Source organism: Coloeus monedula (genome assembly GCF_965178545.1).
Source record: "Coloeus monedula genome assembly, chromosome: 3".
Classification (NCBI taxonomy): domain Eukaryota; kingdom Metazoa; phylum Chordata; class Aves; order Passeriformes; family Corvidae; genus Coloeus; species Coloeus monedula.
In genome coordinates this window covers 33,936,373-33,949,430 of record NC_138783.1, presented here as the reverse complement: position 1 = coordinate 33,949,430, position 13,058 = coordinate 33,936,373, and the positions used below count along the sequence as shown (strand labels likewise).

The following is a 13,058-nucleotide window of genomic DNA, read 5'->3' as shown; positions in this document are numbered from 1 at the left end:
TAAAACAACAGCTGCACAACTACATGGCTATTCTTTCTGCATATGAGCAGCTGTGGTAGAAAATCGTCACTCTGGCAGCCAGGAAGAGTATGATAGTTCTCATACTCTACTAAAAGACACGAACAAATATTCCAAAGGAATTCTAGTAAAAAGTAAGAAAGTTGGCTGAAGAAAGAAATGATGAAGGAATCACAGAAAAATTCAAGAGAGAAAAATGAATACTTCAAAAGAAAGTTGTAATAATGCAATTATTTGTATTTGAAATAATTACAGTTACAAAGAACAGTTCTAAGCAAAAATAACAATGGATTGCCTCCAGAAATTTAAGTCAATTACAGAATGGGAAGCAAAGCCGCGAGGAACTTCAGGTGATTCTGCCAAAACCGGACACAAAATATGAGTTTGTTGAAGCACCACAATACCATAAAAGGAATATAGATAATCTGTTTCTGCTGGAGAACACAGAACTATCCACAGAACCAGGAGTTAATTCACCTCATCACCCAGCTACACTTTAGCATCTAAAGGCAAGTGAACACTTAAAATTCCCAGATTTCCCAGAAATCTCTTGTGTGATACAGGGAAAAGCAATGATCCCTCAGTTCTACAAGTCACCCTCTTTGTACCATCTCATTTTGAAATAGAAGCTGTCCCCAGCACAGACATTGAGTAAGTCTTTAGCTGGACTTTTCTCTGTCCTAGTAGTAGCCTCTAGACAAAACCAAAGCAGCTGACACTAGGGACTTAGGAATTAAATTCCCAACAAGCTCCTTCAAGTTTACTTTCATTTACACAGCTTCTCACAGACATCTACCCAACACAGGGCAGGGTTCTGGTTTACTGTCTTCCTTAAAAATACACATTTTCTTTCACAATAAGAAATCAAGGAAATTACACTGTGGCTTAACTATAGAGATATTTCCTGTTAAGAATGGATAATTACAGCATCGCAACTTCCTTCCAAGTCATCCATCCACATTCTCCTTTAAAGAGTGCTACTCCATTAGCTACAAGCAGATAGGGTTATGGCACACTCATTCAAGAGGCCAACCCCAAATGTGTATCACAACAAAGCTGTTTTAAGTACACTCCGCAACAGGCACACGCACACAAACGTTTTTACGCTACTGAGCTGCCACTGCTACAGCAGTTTCACTGAACCAATCCAGTGAAATCTACTTGGTATTAACCTAAGGTATTCTGAATATTAATGTATCTTCAAGTATTCCTATTATTTATCCACCATACACAAGCACACCTCCCCCCAGAATCACGTAAAGGAGGAGTGAAATCTGGCAACAAGTTTCCCAGCACCATTTATATTAAAACAACTTAAAGTAATTGTTCTTACCATCACTATCCAGCACTCAACATGGAGACAAAAAGCTAACTAAAAAGAAAGGGTTGTATCAATCTCAGTGGGCAAGTTAAACCCACAAACCAGTTTACAGCTTCCACTGCTCAGATAGTGTAAAAACCAGGAGAAAGGCCCAGTGAAACTAGGTTTTACACAAAAGAAATTAATGACCTATGCTTTGAGGGTTCCAAGGCTATTAAACCTGTCTGATTTCTGTAATCCATCATAACAAAAGCAGCATTTAGATTACCAAACAGAATCCTTAACACAGCTCTAAGGCTGGACCTTCAAAACAGAAGAAAAAACCAGTATCATATATTCAAGTATACAGCCCCAAGATGATGTTATTACCTATCACAAGCCATGTCCACTTGTTAGAAGTCTTTCTCCCTCAAACCAAACAACTAAGCTTTGTAATGGAAGAGAAAGAGCATTCTTTGAAGTAGATTATATTTTAATCATCATGGGCTAAGAAAAGAATGCCTTTCTACCTTCCTTGATCAAGATAACCATCACTGAGGGAAATACAGAGGTAAACTAGGATGGAGAGCACTTCAGTTTTGAAACTACAGACACAGTCAAGAGCAAGATAAATAAGGACAGGGAAAAACCATGTTCATGAGTATCTGTCAGATTTCTCTCCATTTTATGAGTTAACATGAGGTTGAGCTAGTTAAATCTGTTCATGACAGCTCAAGCTTAATGAAGAAAGAATTTCAGTAACAGGACAATCAGAAATCTTGAGATATGTACAAGAAATACAGAGACCACATTAACAAGAATGTATGTCATGGTCACAGAACATGCTACAAAACTAAGACTTCATTACAGGACAGTGTAGGAAAACTCAACTTATCCATTCACCCAGGACACAACGTATAGCAAAGTAAGTTTTAACTGTATTATCACAATAATAATCAGAAAAATATTAAGGCAGCATGCTGCCTATGAAGAGTGGTATATTAATTATCATTCACAATGAGATGTCAGTTCACAGGACTTACCTAGTTAAACTGTTGTAAAAGGAAGATGTGTACAAATAGTTCAGAAGTGGGCCTTGAGTCACAGCTTGCGTAAAAAACATTTATTTTAAAGCATACAACCACACAGGGTACGAACAAAGAAAATGTTCAAAATACAAGACCATGTGTCATTTCCTGATGCCAGGAACAGAGACTTCTAGCAAACATATTAGGGTAGCACACAAAACATCTAGCCACAATGTATTTTAACCATTAAAAAGAGGGACTAATTAAAAAAAAAAGTTTGCTTTGCTCTGATAAAAGAATTCTTAGAGAGACACAGAAACTAAAACTCCTGACACCCTAGAGAAGCAAAAGGAAACACAGAAATTGAAACTGTCTTCTCATCCAGCAGCTACCAGACAGCTTTCTAAGGAAGTCCAGGCACCCTTCTGCAGCAGCACCTTGGAGGTCTCCATTAGGTTGTCTCCCAGCAGCCCTGTTCAGAACATCACCCTTTTACACACACAAAACACTCAAAGAGCAATTTTCTGTCCAGCTTGATATTCTTTTCAATAAGGCTTATACCACAAAATAATTAAGCTCCTAAATGCCTTATTACTGAAACTACTTTTACCAATATTACAGGCTAAACCTGACAAAGTTTGTTCTCTAGAAAGCCTCACTTCTGCTGTATGAAATCCAGTAATATCACTATTTCATACATATGCCATATGACAAGGTGTTTTCTCTACTTGTCTATAAGTTACTCAAAGCCCAAGGATTTCCTCAGTATTCTGCTACCCTTAGCTAACCAAAAATAACAAGGCCACTCAGTTATTATCATCTTCAGGCAAAAGATGAAATGAATGAGGGAATACCAAAAAGATACAGCAGCTGTTCTGGGACTACCCTAAGAAATTGATCACATCGCTCTCAGGTACTTGCAGAACAAGAATTTCTTAAACCTTTAACGTGGACATGTTTTGGTGGAAAGAAGGAAGAACTACAGTACAATTAATCCTACTGCTATCATCTAGTGTTCTCATTTGGATACAGAGCAATTCAGAAGGCACAGAGTCAAGACACATGAAGACTCAACCTTCTCCTCACAGACGTGGGTGGGATGAAGGGAGAAAGCACACTCATAGAGGGCATAGACACACATATCTCTCCAGTATCTTTCATTATATATTGGGGAAGGTGAAAGGGAGTAGGAGGGCTGTCCTTAAAAGGCCTAGAATAAACAGATGCAAGACAATCAGGTATTCAGACCAAGAACTTCCCCAATCTTGTGACCTTACAGCTTGGTGAGACACACACTAATGTGAACTTTGGTGCTCATCATTCTCTTCATAATCATCCGGATGGATCAGAGTTGACAGAAAACCTTCTAAGACTTCCCACCTTTGATCTCTTCTTAACAGAAGCTGAGAAATGGTCAGTCCCTAAATGTTAAGATCAGGTGAAGTTCTAAAGAAGTCCTCTGAGATACATCTTCCCAAGTGAACGAGACAGACTAGAAAGAACTAGGAACATCCTCACTGAGAGAGATTTGCCCCTCGAACACTCATTTCACATATTTTCCTACGTGGAAGAGTTACAGGATTGTTAAAGAAGGATTTTTAAATTTTTTTTCCTGGTAGACAACCTGGAAAATAATTAAGATAACTGATCAGCTATTCCTTCCTGAAACTCCTGCACCTCCTCTAGAGAATAAGGGAGTGCTGCCCTAGCAAGACGCAAATGAGACCAATTAGTAAGGAAACTGCAGCCCATTCCTCTGCCTGGCCTCCCCGGTTCTCTCTCTCCCGAAGAAAGGGGTATGGGGCAGGTCCTGTCCTTCAGAAGCTCACATTGTCCGGGGCCCTGTGCATAAGGAAGAGCTAGCAAGGCCCCTTTCGGAGAGCAGATACACTGAACAGCCTCTCCCAAGCTCTCCATCGCCACGTCCCCGACCCTACGCCCCCGCCCTCCGGGAATGCCCTACGCTGAAACCCTGAGCTCCTCCGCCTAAGGAGGCTTCCCGTCCCCACGAGGCCGGTGGGATGGGCGGCAGCCCCGCAGCGGGACCCCGCGACAGGCCGGGCAATCCCGCTCCTCGGCGGGACGCTCGGGGAGAGCCCCGGGGCCGCCGTCCCCTCCCGGTACTCACAGTCCAGGTGCTTCTTCTTGGGGCCCATGACCTCGTGGGTCGTGGCCTTGCACACGGTTTTCGAGACGGCCGAGCCGGTCACGCTGTGCTGCGCCGCCGTGATGCGGTCGGTGAGGCTTTGGCCGGACATGGCGGGTTCGCTGGCGGCGCTGGAACCGAGCGCGGCTCCGCTCCCTCCTCAGGGGCCGGGACGGGAGGAGTCGCCGGGGGGATGGAGCTGCGCGGGCTCCTCACCCCGCCGTGCCGCAGGCGGCCCCCGCTCCGCCCTCAGGGACGGACCTGTCACCCGAGCAGGGACCCCTCCTCCTCCTCCTCCTCCTCCCGCCCCCCTCCCCCGGCCGCCGTCCCCTCCCCCTGCGCGCCCGCCCGGCCGGGGACAGGGACACGCACTGGGCGCCGCAGGAAAATGGCGGCGGCCGAGCTCCTCCTCGGGCCTTGCCGGACCTCTCCCGCGTCACGTGACCGCCCGGCGCCCCGCCCCCGTGACACGCCCCGCCCCCTCAGCGCCGCGGGGCGAGGGCAGGGGGCGGGAGCTCCTCCTCAGGTCGAGATCGCTTCCCTCAGGATCCCTTCCCCTTGAGCAGCCTCTCCTGCCCTGGGGTCCCTTCCCCTTGGGCAGGCTCCTCTTCCCCTGGGCAGGCTCCGCTCGGGAGATTCAGTGGGCCCCTGTTCGGGTTCAGCGCCGGGTAAAGTCTCCGTGGAGCGAGTGGGGGGTGTCTCCGCCCCTGAAGGAAGTAATTTAGTATTTCTCAGCCTGGAAAGTTTTTGCAGAAACTCTTTTGGTGTCACCTTCGGCTAGGGAAAGCGCAAAGGGAAAAAAAAAACCTGTTCGCAGGGGTTCGGGGCTGGTTTCTACGATCGGGCTTCTTCTCGGAGTTATTTTTATTTGAAAGCTCGCCAAAAATTTCTCGAATGTACATCACGGCCAGCATAAAAACACTGGTGGTTTTCAGGTCTTTCATGATTAGCCTCCCACTGTTCTGCTACTCAGCCAATGCTTCTCGGACTTAGTAGGTGGCTCTGTCCTTGGCAGCCCGGGATTTTGTACAAAGTTAGTTGGTTTCTGTTCTAAGAAGTTAGAAACTGTTCCTCAAGGTGCCTTCTCCCGGCCTGGTACCTACAGCTGTAGACGTGGTTACCTGTATCCCAGTGGCAGACAGTGAGCAGCAGCTACTTGGCGTCCTTACCTCCTATCGCCCATTGCCGAAGTGCAACTTCCATTACTCCTTGCAACAGGGCTCTTCTCCTCCTCCCCAAGCCCACAGCAGTGAATAATACAGCAAAACCGCAGGACTCCAGCTGACAAAGTTCTTCCTCTCCCAGAAGTGCCTCCTGAGGAGCTGTCTTGTAAGTGTCCCCCATCCATGAAGCCACTGAAATATTTATTGGGCAACTTAAAGAGAAGCAGTATACAAATAATACTTGGCTCTGTGTGCTTGACAGGATGTGTAAGTAGGATTATCTGTTCATAATGCATAAGGAAAATCGGTGTCAGAGGAAGAACATCTGGTGAAAGTTGAACCCAAATAATGCCATTTGTGTGTGTGTATAAGGAATGCTTGCAACATGTAGAACTTGCTTTCTTCATAATGCCAAGCTCTTTGAGGATACTATTGTATTTGTATTTCTTGGCTCCTTCTGAACTGCTTTAGGAGTCCCAAATATCCATGCTGGGGAAATAAATCACTGATGTATACAGCAGCAGACTCTGGCATGAGACAGCTTCAGCATAAAGCTTCACACCATGAAAACACAGAGGCTGCTCTAGGCTACTGATACAGCAACACACATCGCTATTTTTTATGCTAACTTCAGCTAGGACCTGGATTTCAACACCCCATTTCAAACTGCTTTTGGAGAAATTCTATGGCACTGGCCTGAGTAAATTAGGCTCCCTCAGTTCTTCTCTGATGATGCCCATCACTTTCTCTAGGAACAGTGAAGCTGTACAAACAGAGGCAGCTTGTGACTCTAGGAGTTACTGAGACCAGATTTGGACAAAATATCTCATTCCTGAGGGAACAAAAAGTGACCTCAATCTTAGAGGTCCAAAACCAAAAATAAATGTTGCCTTTTTTTACAGCTCTTCTTGCTCACTGAAAGCTCACAGTTTTACTCCACAGTTAAAAATTCTACTTGTAATGCTTGTTCATTAGCAGAAATGGGTGAGAGAACTGATGGCAAAATATATTTTGATAATTGTTTGTTGCTTTTTAATTGCTTGGGAGATACTTGATACCATTACAGCAAGAAGCTGGAAGCACTATGACAGATAATATCTGAGCACCTCCCAAAGATTTGGAAATTGAAATCAAAATATTAATCTCTTTTCCTTTCCAACCTGAAGAAAACAAGTTTGATTAGTTTATAACTCATTTGTTTTTGTTTGTGTGCCTGGGTGTGCTTGAGAATGAAAGGAGAAAGGAGTACATATCTAAAGAGAAACTACTGCAGAGATAGGAGTCCTATATTTAGTGGAGCAGCAAACCTAAACAACATTCTTTTCTCTTGTGAAAAGTTCTTCCAGTATCTGGATCTGACTCCTGTGAAAATGCTGTATCTTGCATTCACAAGCTCCCCAAAATTGTCAGTATTTCCCTGGTATTCAGCTATCCTGGAAGGACAAACAAGCTAACAGATCTGTTTCTTCCCATGTGTATTGTATAGTGCTGAAAAGCTTGCCTCAGCATGACCTCTGCAATTTATTACGTATATAATTTTCTTGCAACAGTGTCATTTCCACTCTGTGAGGTGCCTGCCACGCTGTAATGCCTGCAGTCTGCCAGGGTGATTTGGTGTTCCCAGTGCTGCTGGCATCCATGCCCTTCCTCCTTGCTTCATATTACTGTACACTATTAGGAGAGCCATGGGTCGGGGGCACTAGTAATCAGAAATAGCTTCAGATTTAAACCAGGTGTTTTGGCTGAATTTCAGGTCTATTAGAAATCAGCCCATCTGAGGCACAAAACTATGGGGAACAACAGAGAGCACATGCTGATAAACTGTTGCAGTCTCATTACCAAGCATTTGAGGGCATATCTGCTAAAAGCAACAAAAAAACCCCATCAACCATAATTTGGGAAGCTAAGGGGGCTAGTGAAGAGAAGTTGAAGAGAGGGATTAAGTTTGAAATGGGGCTGGGCATTGGAACAGCTGAAGGCAATGGCAAGAGGGATGGGGCAAGGAGGCAATGGGTAGGAAAAGCAGAGGCAGCAAAGCCACCTAAGGGAAATAAGGTTGGGAAATGCCCTATCAGTGTTGTATAAATGATTTGAAAACAAGTTACATTCCAGATGTTTCACAAGACCCATTTACAGGATCCCTGTGGTTTCATTGCTATTAAGGGTTACAGTATTTTCTCCAGTTTTTCAAGGAACGTGATTTTGATGTCAGTCCCAGGAATTCGGCATTCATTTGAGTAGACAGAAGATATAGAATAGACTGTAGGAAATAGAAACACCAGCTTCCCAGATGTAACTCTCTATGCCATTTGTCCATGTCTATGGCCACTTTGTGGTCCATTTCTTGTGCACCTCTGGCAACAGAGAACTCCAGAGCAGCTGCACAGCTAGAACCAGGCCACTCACTGACCATATGCAGCAATCTACAGTTAGTGATGCACTTTTGAGTAGCCTAATTTTGCCCAGCCTAGTAGAGCTCTGCCCGTTTAACTCCGGTGTAATAATTTCAAAACCAAGTTCAAAGAGTTTGGAAAAGATTTACCCAATGTTCTTTTTCTGTGACTATTGTAAGAATTCAATATAAGAATTCAATATAATTTGCATCACCATAGCAACGTCATCAAATAATTTTATAGACAATAATGAATTTTTTTCCAGCAACACTTCCAAGAAGATAAAGAAACTGGAACAAAGAAAAATTACTGTTAAAATAACACTTCTTAGTGGCACAGTGAAATGAAGTAGTCCAGGAGTGTGGTTCTTGTTACTCATTCATGTTGCCAACAAGACCAGAAGCCAACAGAGGTAGGCAAGGTGGCCACGTTGCATGGCTAGGGGAAAAGGAGGCAACAAGATCATTGAGGATGTCTGGAATATTGCAAAATAATCACAAAACACAGTGAAGTTAGGATACTTTTTTAAATGATACCCCTCTTTACTACTCCAAAGGTGCTTGTTCACAGGTTTTCTTTTTGCTTCTCTTATATCCAGTTTGTATGAAACGACATTTCTGATCCTTCAGACTTTTAGCACTTGGCTCCTTCCTTTCCTAATGATCATTTTTTCATGTTCATTCCTGTTTCAAATACATCACCCTTATCCATCCAACTATCCATCCTGGGTCTATCCAGAATTTTCCTGCTAAAACAGGAACATTCAGCTCTTGCTGTGCATTTCTCTTGTATCACCTGCTTTTCTTTGAGCTCCATACTGTCCTCACATCTATTCCAAATCTATCTATCTTCAAATCTATTCCAGCTCACTCCTTGCAAAGACAACTTCCTCAAGTCCATAGTGAATCAGAGATGCCTTTCCTGATTCTCTTCCCTCTTTCTGGAAATAGTGGCAGCTTTCATGTTTCTTTTGTTCCTTTTGCACTTCCTCTTTTGTGCCTCTCTCTGTAAGGCAAATATCCAACTTCCTTCCTCAAACAGTATTCTAAGCTCGCAGCTTGTGTCACCTTCTCATGCAGCTCCAGTTATCTAGTAGTCAACGTCCCTTGCAGTGCTGTTACCTGAAAGGAGGCTGACTTTGTCAAGAAAGAAAGCAGCTGCCCAAAAGCTAACATAATTTTGACATGAGAAATGCACGTAGGAAGGGAGAAAAGTGAGTCAGTACCATTGCACAGGAGGGGAGCAATCAGAACTAATTTTACTCTATTCACTTAGGAGCATGATATCTGGGTAGGAGCTTCCATGCTTCATGTGAGTATCTAAGTAGAGATGGAAAACAAATATGATGCTTCCGAATCCTGTTGTGTGTTCTAACACCTTTATCTCCTTGTCCTGACATGAAACTTGCACGCTGCAAGATTGATGGTGTCATTAATGCTATAAGCAGGATTCCCACCTGGCCAACAAATGCACATAGTAAATGTCTTAGAGTGTGAGAGAGGAAGGAAACAAGCTCCCTTACATTTTGTTCACACTTCCCAGTGGATGTGTCAAGCACTGACACCTCTGAAGAGCAAGAGGCCTGCTGTCCTCTGTGTTTGCCATGCAGTGCCCATGAGCAAACATTCCTAATGCACTCCTGCTGCTGCTCTTTCCTACGGTGGTTTTTCACACATCCTTTCTAGGCAGCAGGCACTCTCACAGTAACTCGCTCAGATACTGAACAAGGAAAAGCCTTATAACACAGCCTCACCAGCATGGTAAGTGCACCTATACACTCCCAAAATTTCTGGAGACCATCTATCATACAGGAAAATAAGTGGTCCCATCCCTGCTAGTGACACTTGTCCTCATCCCTTTCCCCCTAGTTTGATATCGAAAACCTAGGGCCTTGCTGCCAAATGCTTGTCCCCATCATTGCAGGCTGGCAGTGTTTGTGAGACTTGGCAGGAAACAACATTTGATAAGAATCCTTCTCTGGGCACCTCTGAGAGGGCGCTGTCATTCATTTCACTCCCCTGCCAGTTCACAAACACCAAGCCAGCAGGGCAAGTGCAGGAGGAACTGCATTCCTTTTGGGCTCCTGTAACTTGGAAGCAGCCCCTATCATTTTCAGTCACCTTTGAGCCAAAAGCAAGCTGAACACACTTCAGCCCGAAAGGAATATTTTTAAGGAAAGTTATAAGCAAACAAACAGGCAGGGTATCAATGGAACAGCCACTTCAGCCTGCTGCCAAGCTAAAATTGGTACTTATGCTCACACTCTTGCACACACATACGTGCAGCAGAGCTTAATCAATTCCCTCATTAATATTGAGGCTCATGTGCTCATGCTCTGTGTCTGGGAAAGCTTTACACCCACATGAATTTTGATGTGGAGCTGAAACAAAAATGTTGATGCTGGCAATGCCAACTATAGAGAGTAAATAGCTGGGGCCTGCCAATGCTGACTTGAATGGGGCTTCTCACCCAGAAGAAAACCTACATGTGAAAAGTATTCTCATGATCAGGTCTGTGCAGTAAAAGTAAATCTTGGTTTCCTTCCTCAAACAAATAAATCCATTTATGCCAATGAGTTGGTTTCAAGCCTTGTGTGGGTAGGTCCTATTCCCTGGTCTTTATGTGAGATCTGAATCTTGCCCACTGGAATGAGTCAGGCTATCGGTGTTTGGCTCTGTGCTTCAGGGGTCAGTGACTGCATTTACATGTGGGCAGACTTCATGCTGATTAAATCAAACTACTGCACTGAAAAGAACATTAACTAAATGCCTCCTAACATTCTGATGGTGTATAAGCTATTCTGAATCTTAAAACCCATAGAGGATTTGTCCTAATTCATTCCACTACACACAAGTATATAAATGAGTGCTTTCTGTTTAGTAAAATTGAGGAAATGAATAAAAAAATTAATGGGAATTTAAAATTGCTTTCTTTTTCAGGATCTGAGAAGCAAAGAATTGCGAGTAATATTGGAATGAATGTTCTCACCTTCCCTGTCATCCTGTGTTTCCTAGTTTTATTTCTTAGAACTCAAAAAAGCAATACTTTCTTAGTAGCAGTGGTGCAGCAGGTTTGTCTTGATGATGTAATTCAGCCACGAGCCTTGTCTAGAAGTGATTGGATTACGTTTTGCTTGTCTTCTCCACCAAAACCAGGGAGAGATGCAGGCCAGATGTGAATGTCAGGGCCACAGCACTCCCTTCACAACTCTGTGTCGGGCACTCACCTTTCTGACAGCTCAATGGCCTTGAGGAGATCCCACAGTGGAGGGCCAAATGCCGGAGAACACGTACTCACAGTTCTAACTCAGGTTGTGCTTTCTCCACAACTCCCCACTGCTTGTGGGTAGTGTTGAGGTGCCAGAGAGGGGATAAGATGATATGCTGGGAACAAGGGAATTGCTAGCACTGCACTAGTGGAGTGGGAGGGTGGCTACAAGAAGGCTAAAATTTCCTTGGTAGCCTCCCAATAAATCCGTATCGGTTTAAAGCTACAAGTGAATCTGGCAACAAACTTCTGTGACTTTAGATCATAAATCACCTGCTGTGTTGAAAGCTGTTTGATGTGGCTCTCTCCAGTCGCAACTGGCTGCAGGCCAACAAATTCACTTTCTATGGATCGCAAAATCACCACAGTTTTTACTGGTCACTTTTTTTCTGAAGCCAGGAGCAAAGAGTAGTAGAGGATTTGTGTATTTAATGCATCCACCTACCCAGTTCTTCTATTTGGACCACTTCTATGTGCTTTCAGTAATCAGTTAAGCCTGCCCTTGCCTTTCATACAGCATCCCTTTTCAATGGAAATCCAGACATGTTGGCAGTGCTTGCTACTAGAGGAGTAAAGAAGGAATAATGATCCAAAAGAAAAGTATTGTAGTCTCTCAAATTGCACTGGGATATTCTCAAGTCCAACAGTAGCCCTGCATGTGTTGGTATTCATTTCTAACATTCTTCAAGAGAGCCTGTTCATTCCTGAAGACTATGCATTGCAACAGCCGCTGAAACTTAGGAAGAACTACAAAAGCAAGATACTGATGAACATTCTGAGCACCTTTGTTTTTTAAGCCTTTCAACCAAAAATCCAGTGAATTACAAAGAGCAAAAATGTGTATCAGATGCATTGAACATACTCAGATTAGATAACGCAGTTGGAAGAAAGAGAAGGTAAGTATTTTATGCAACATCTTGTTGACCTGTAAGATCAGATAACTAAAAGAATATTTTACTAAGAACAGTTGTAAAGAAAGCAGTAGTGTAGGCAGGTAAAACCACAGATCAAATACTTTGCAGGTCCATATTTCATCACAAGGCAGTACGCTTTCAGATGCCAAATTCTGTTCCTGTTGAATCTATGGCAAAATGCCCACCAACTTCAAACAGAATAGGTTTTGTCCCTCTAAGCTATGAGTATGGCCAGCAATACTAATGTAGAAGAGAAATAAATTGTGTAGGTGAAGAGTAGGGAGTTGGTGCTGAAAATTTAGTGCCTGCCTGATCTTAATCCTTTAATTTTCAAATTAACAAACCCTTTTTACTCTTAAAACATTATATCAATCATTGAGTTTTTTGGTCCACAGTATTTTACGGTCCATTGGCCTAAGTGATTAATGCTAATAAACTTTTATTTAGTAAGTAGTTTTTTAAATAGTTAACCCAAGTTTTCAGAAGCATTAGAAACATTCTTTTAAAACCAGAACTTCTTGGAATTGCAGCAAGTTTTGTTCAATTCAGATCTTTAAACCTTCTCATTGGTATTCTCTTTTTACCTCCTCCTCTGTTCCATGACATTCCCTTTAGCGAAGTTTATCCAAATCTATATTCTTAAACCTTATCCTGAAAGTGGCTAAGTCCTTCTATTTGTTTGACAGCTCTCATCATTATAGCAGGTATCTGTGCATGGATGTGAAAATGAATAGCATAAAACAAACTACTGAACTTTTTTTGCATTAAAGTAATTTTGCATCAAAACAAATGAAATTGCCAGCAGTGTATCTGTAGTATTTTAAAATCA

General features: G+C 43.1%; 1 protein-coding gene across 9 annotated transcripts in view; it reads right to left on the bottom strand.

Annotated features, from left to right (window-relative positions):
* Nucleotides 1-4,772, bottom strand: part of PICALM (phosphatidylinositol binding clathrin assembly protein) — a 66,683-nt gene extending 61,911 nt beyond the window's left edge. For all 9 annotated transcript variants that reach the window (XR_014226255.1, XR_014226256.1, XM_082277489.1 and 6 more), the window contains exon 1: nucleotides 4,475-4,772. Coding sequence is in view for 7 of the 9 variants with exons in the window: in XM_082277489.1 (XP_082133615.1) it covers nucleotides 4,475-4,604 (130 nt within the window). In the remaining 2 variants the exon portion in view is untranslated. The remainder of the gene's footprint in view (nucleotides 1-4,474) is intronic.
* Between the last annotated feature and the right edge of the window lie 8,286 nt (nucleotides 4,773-13,058).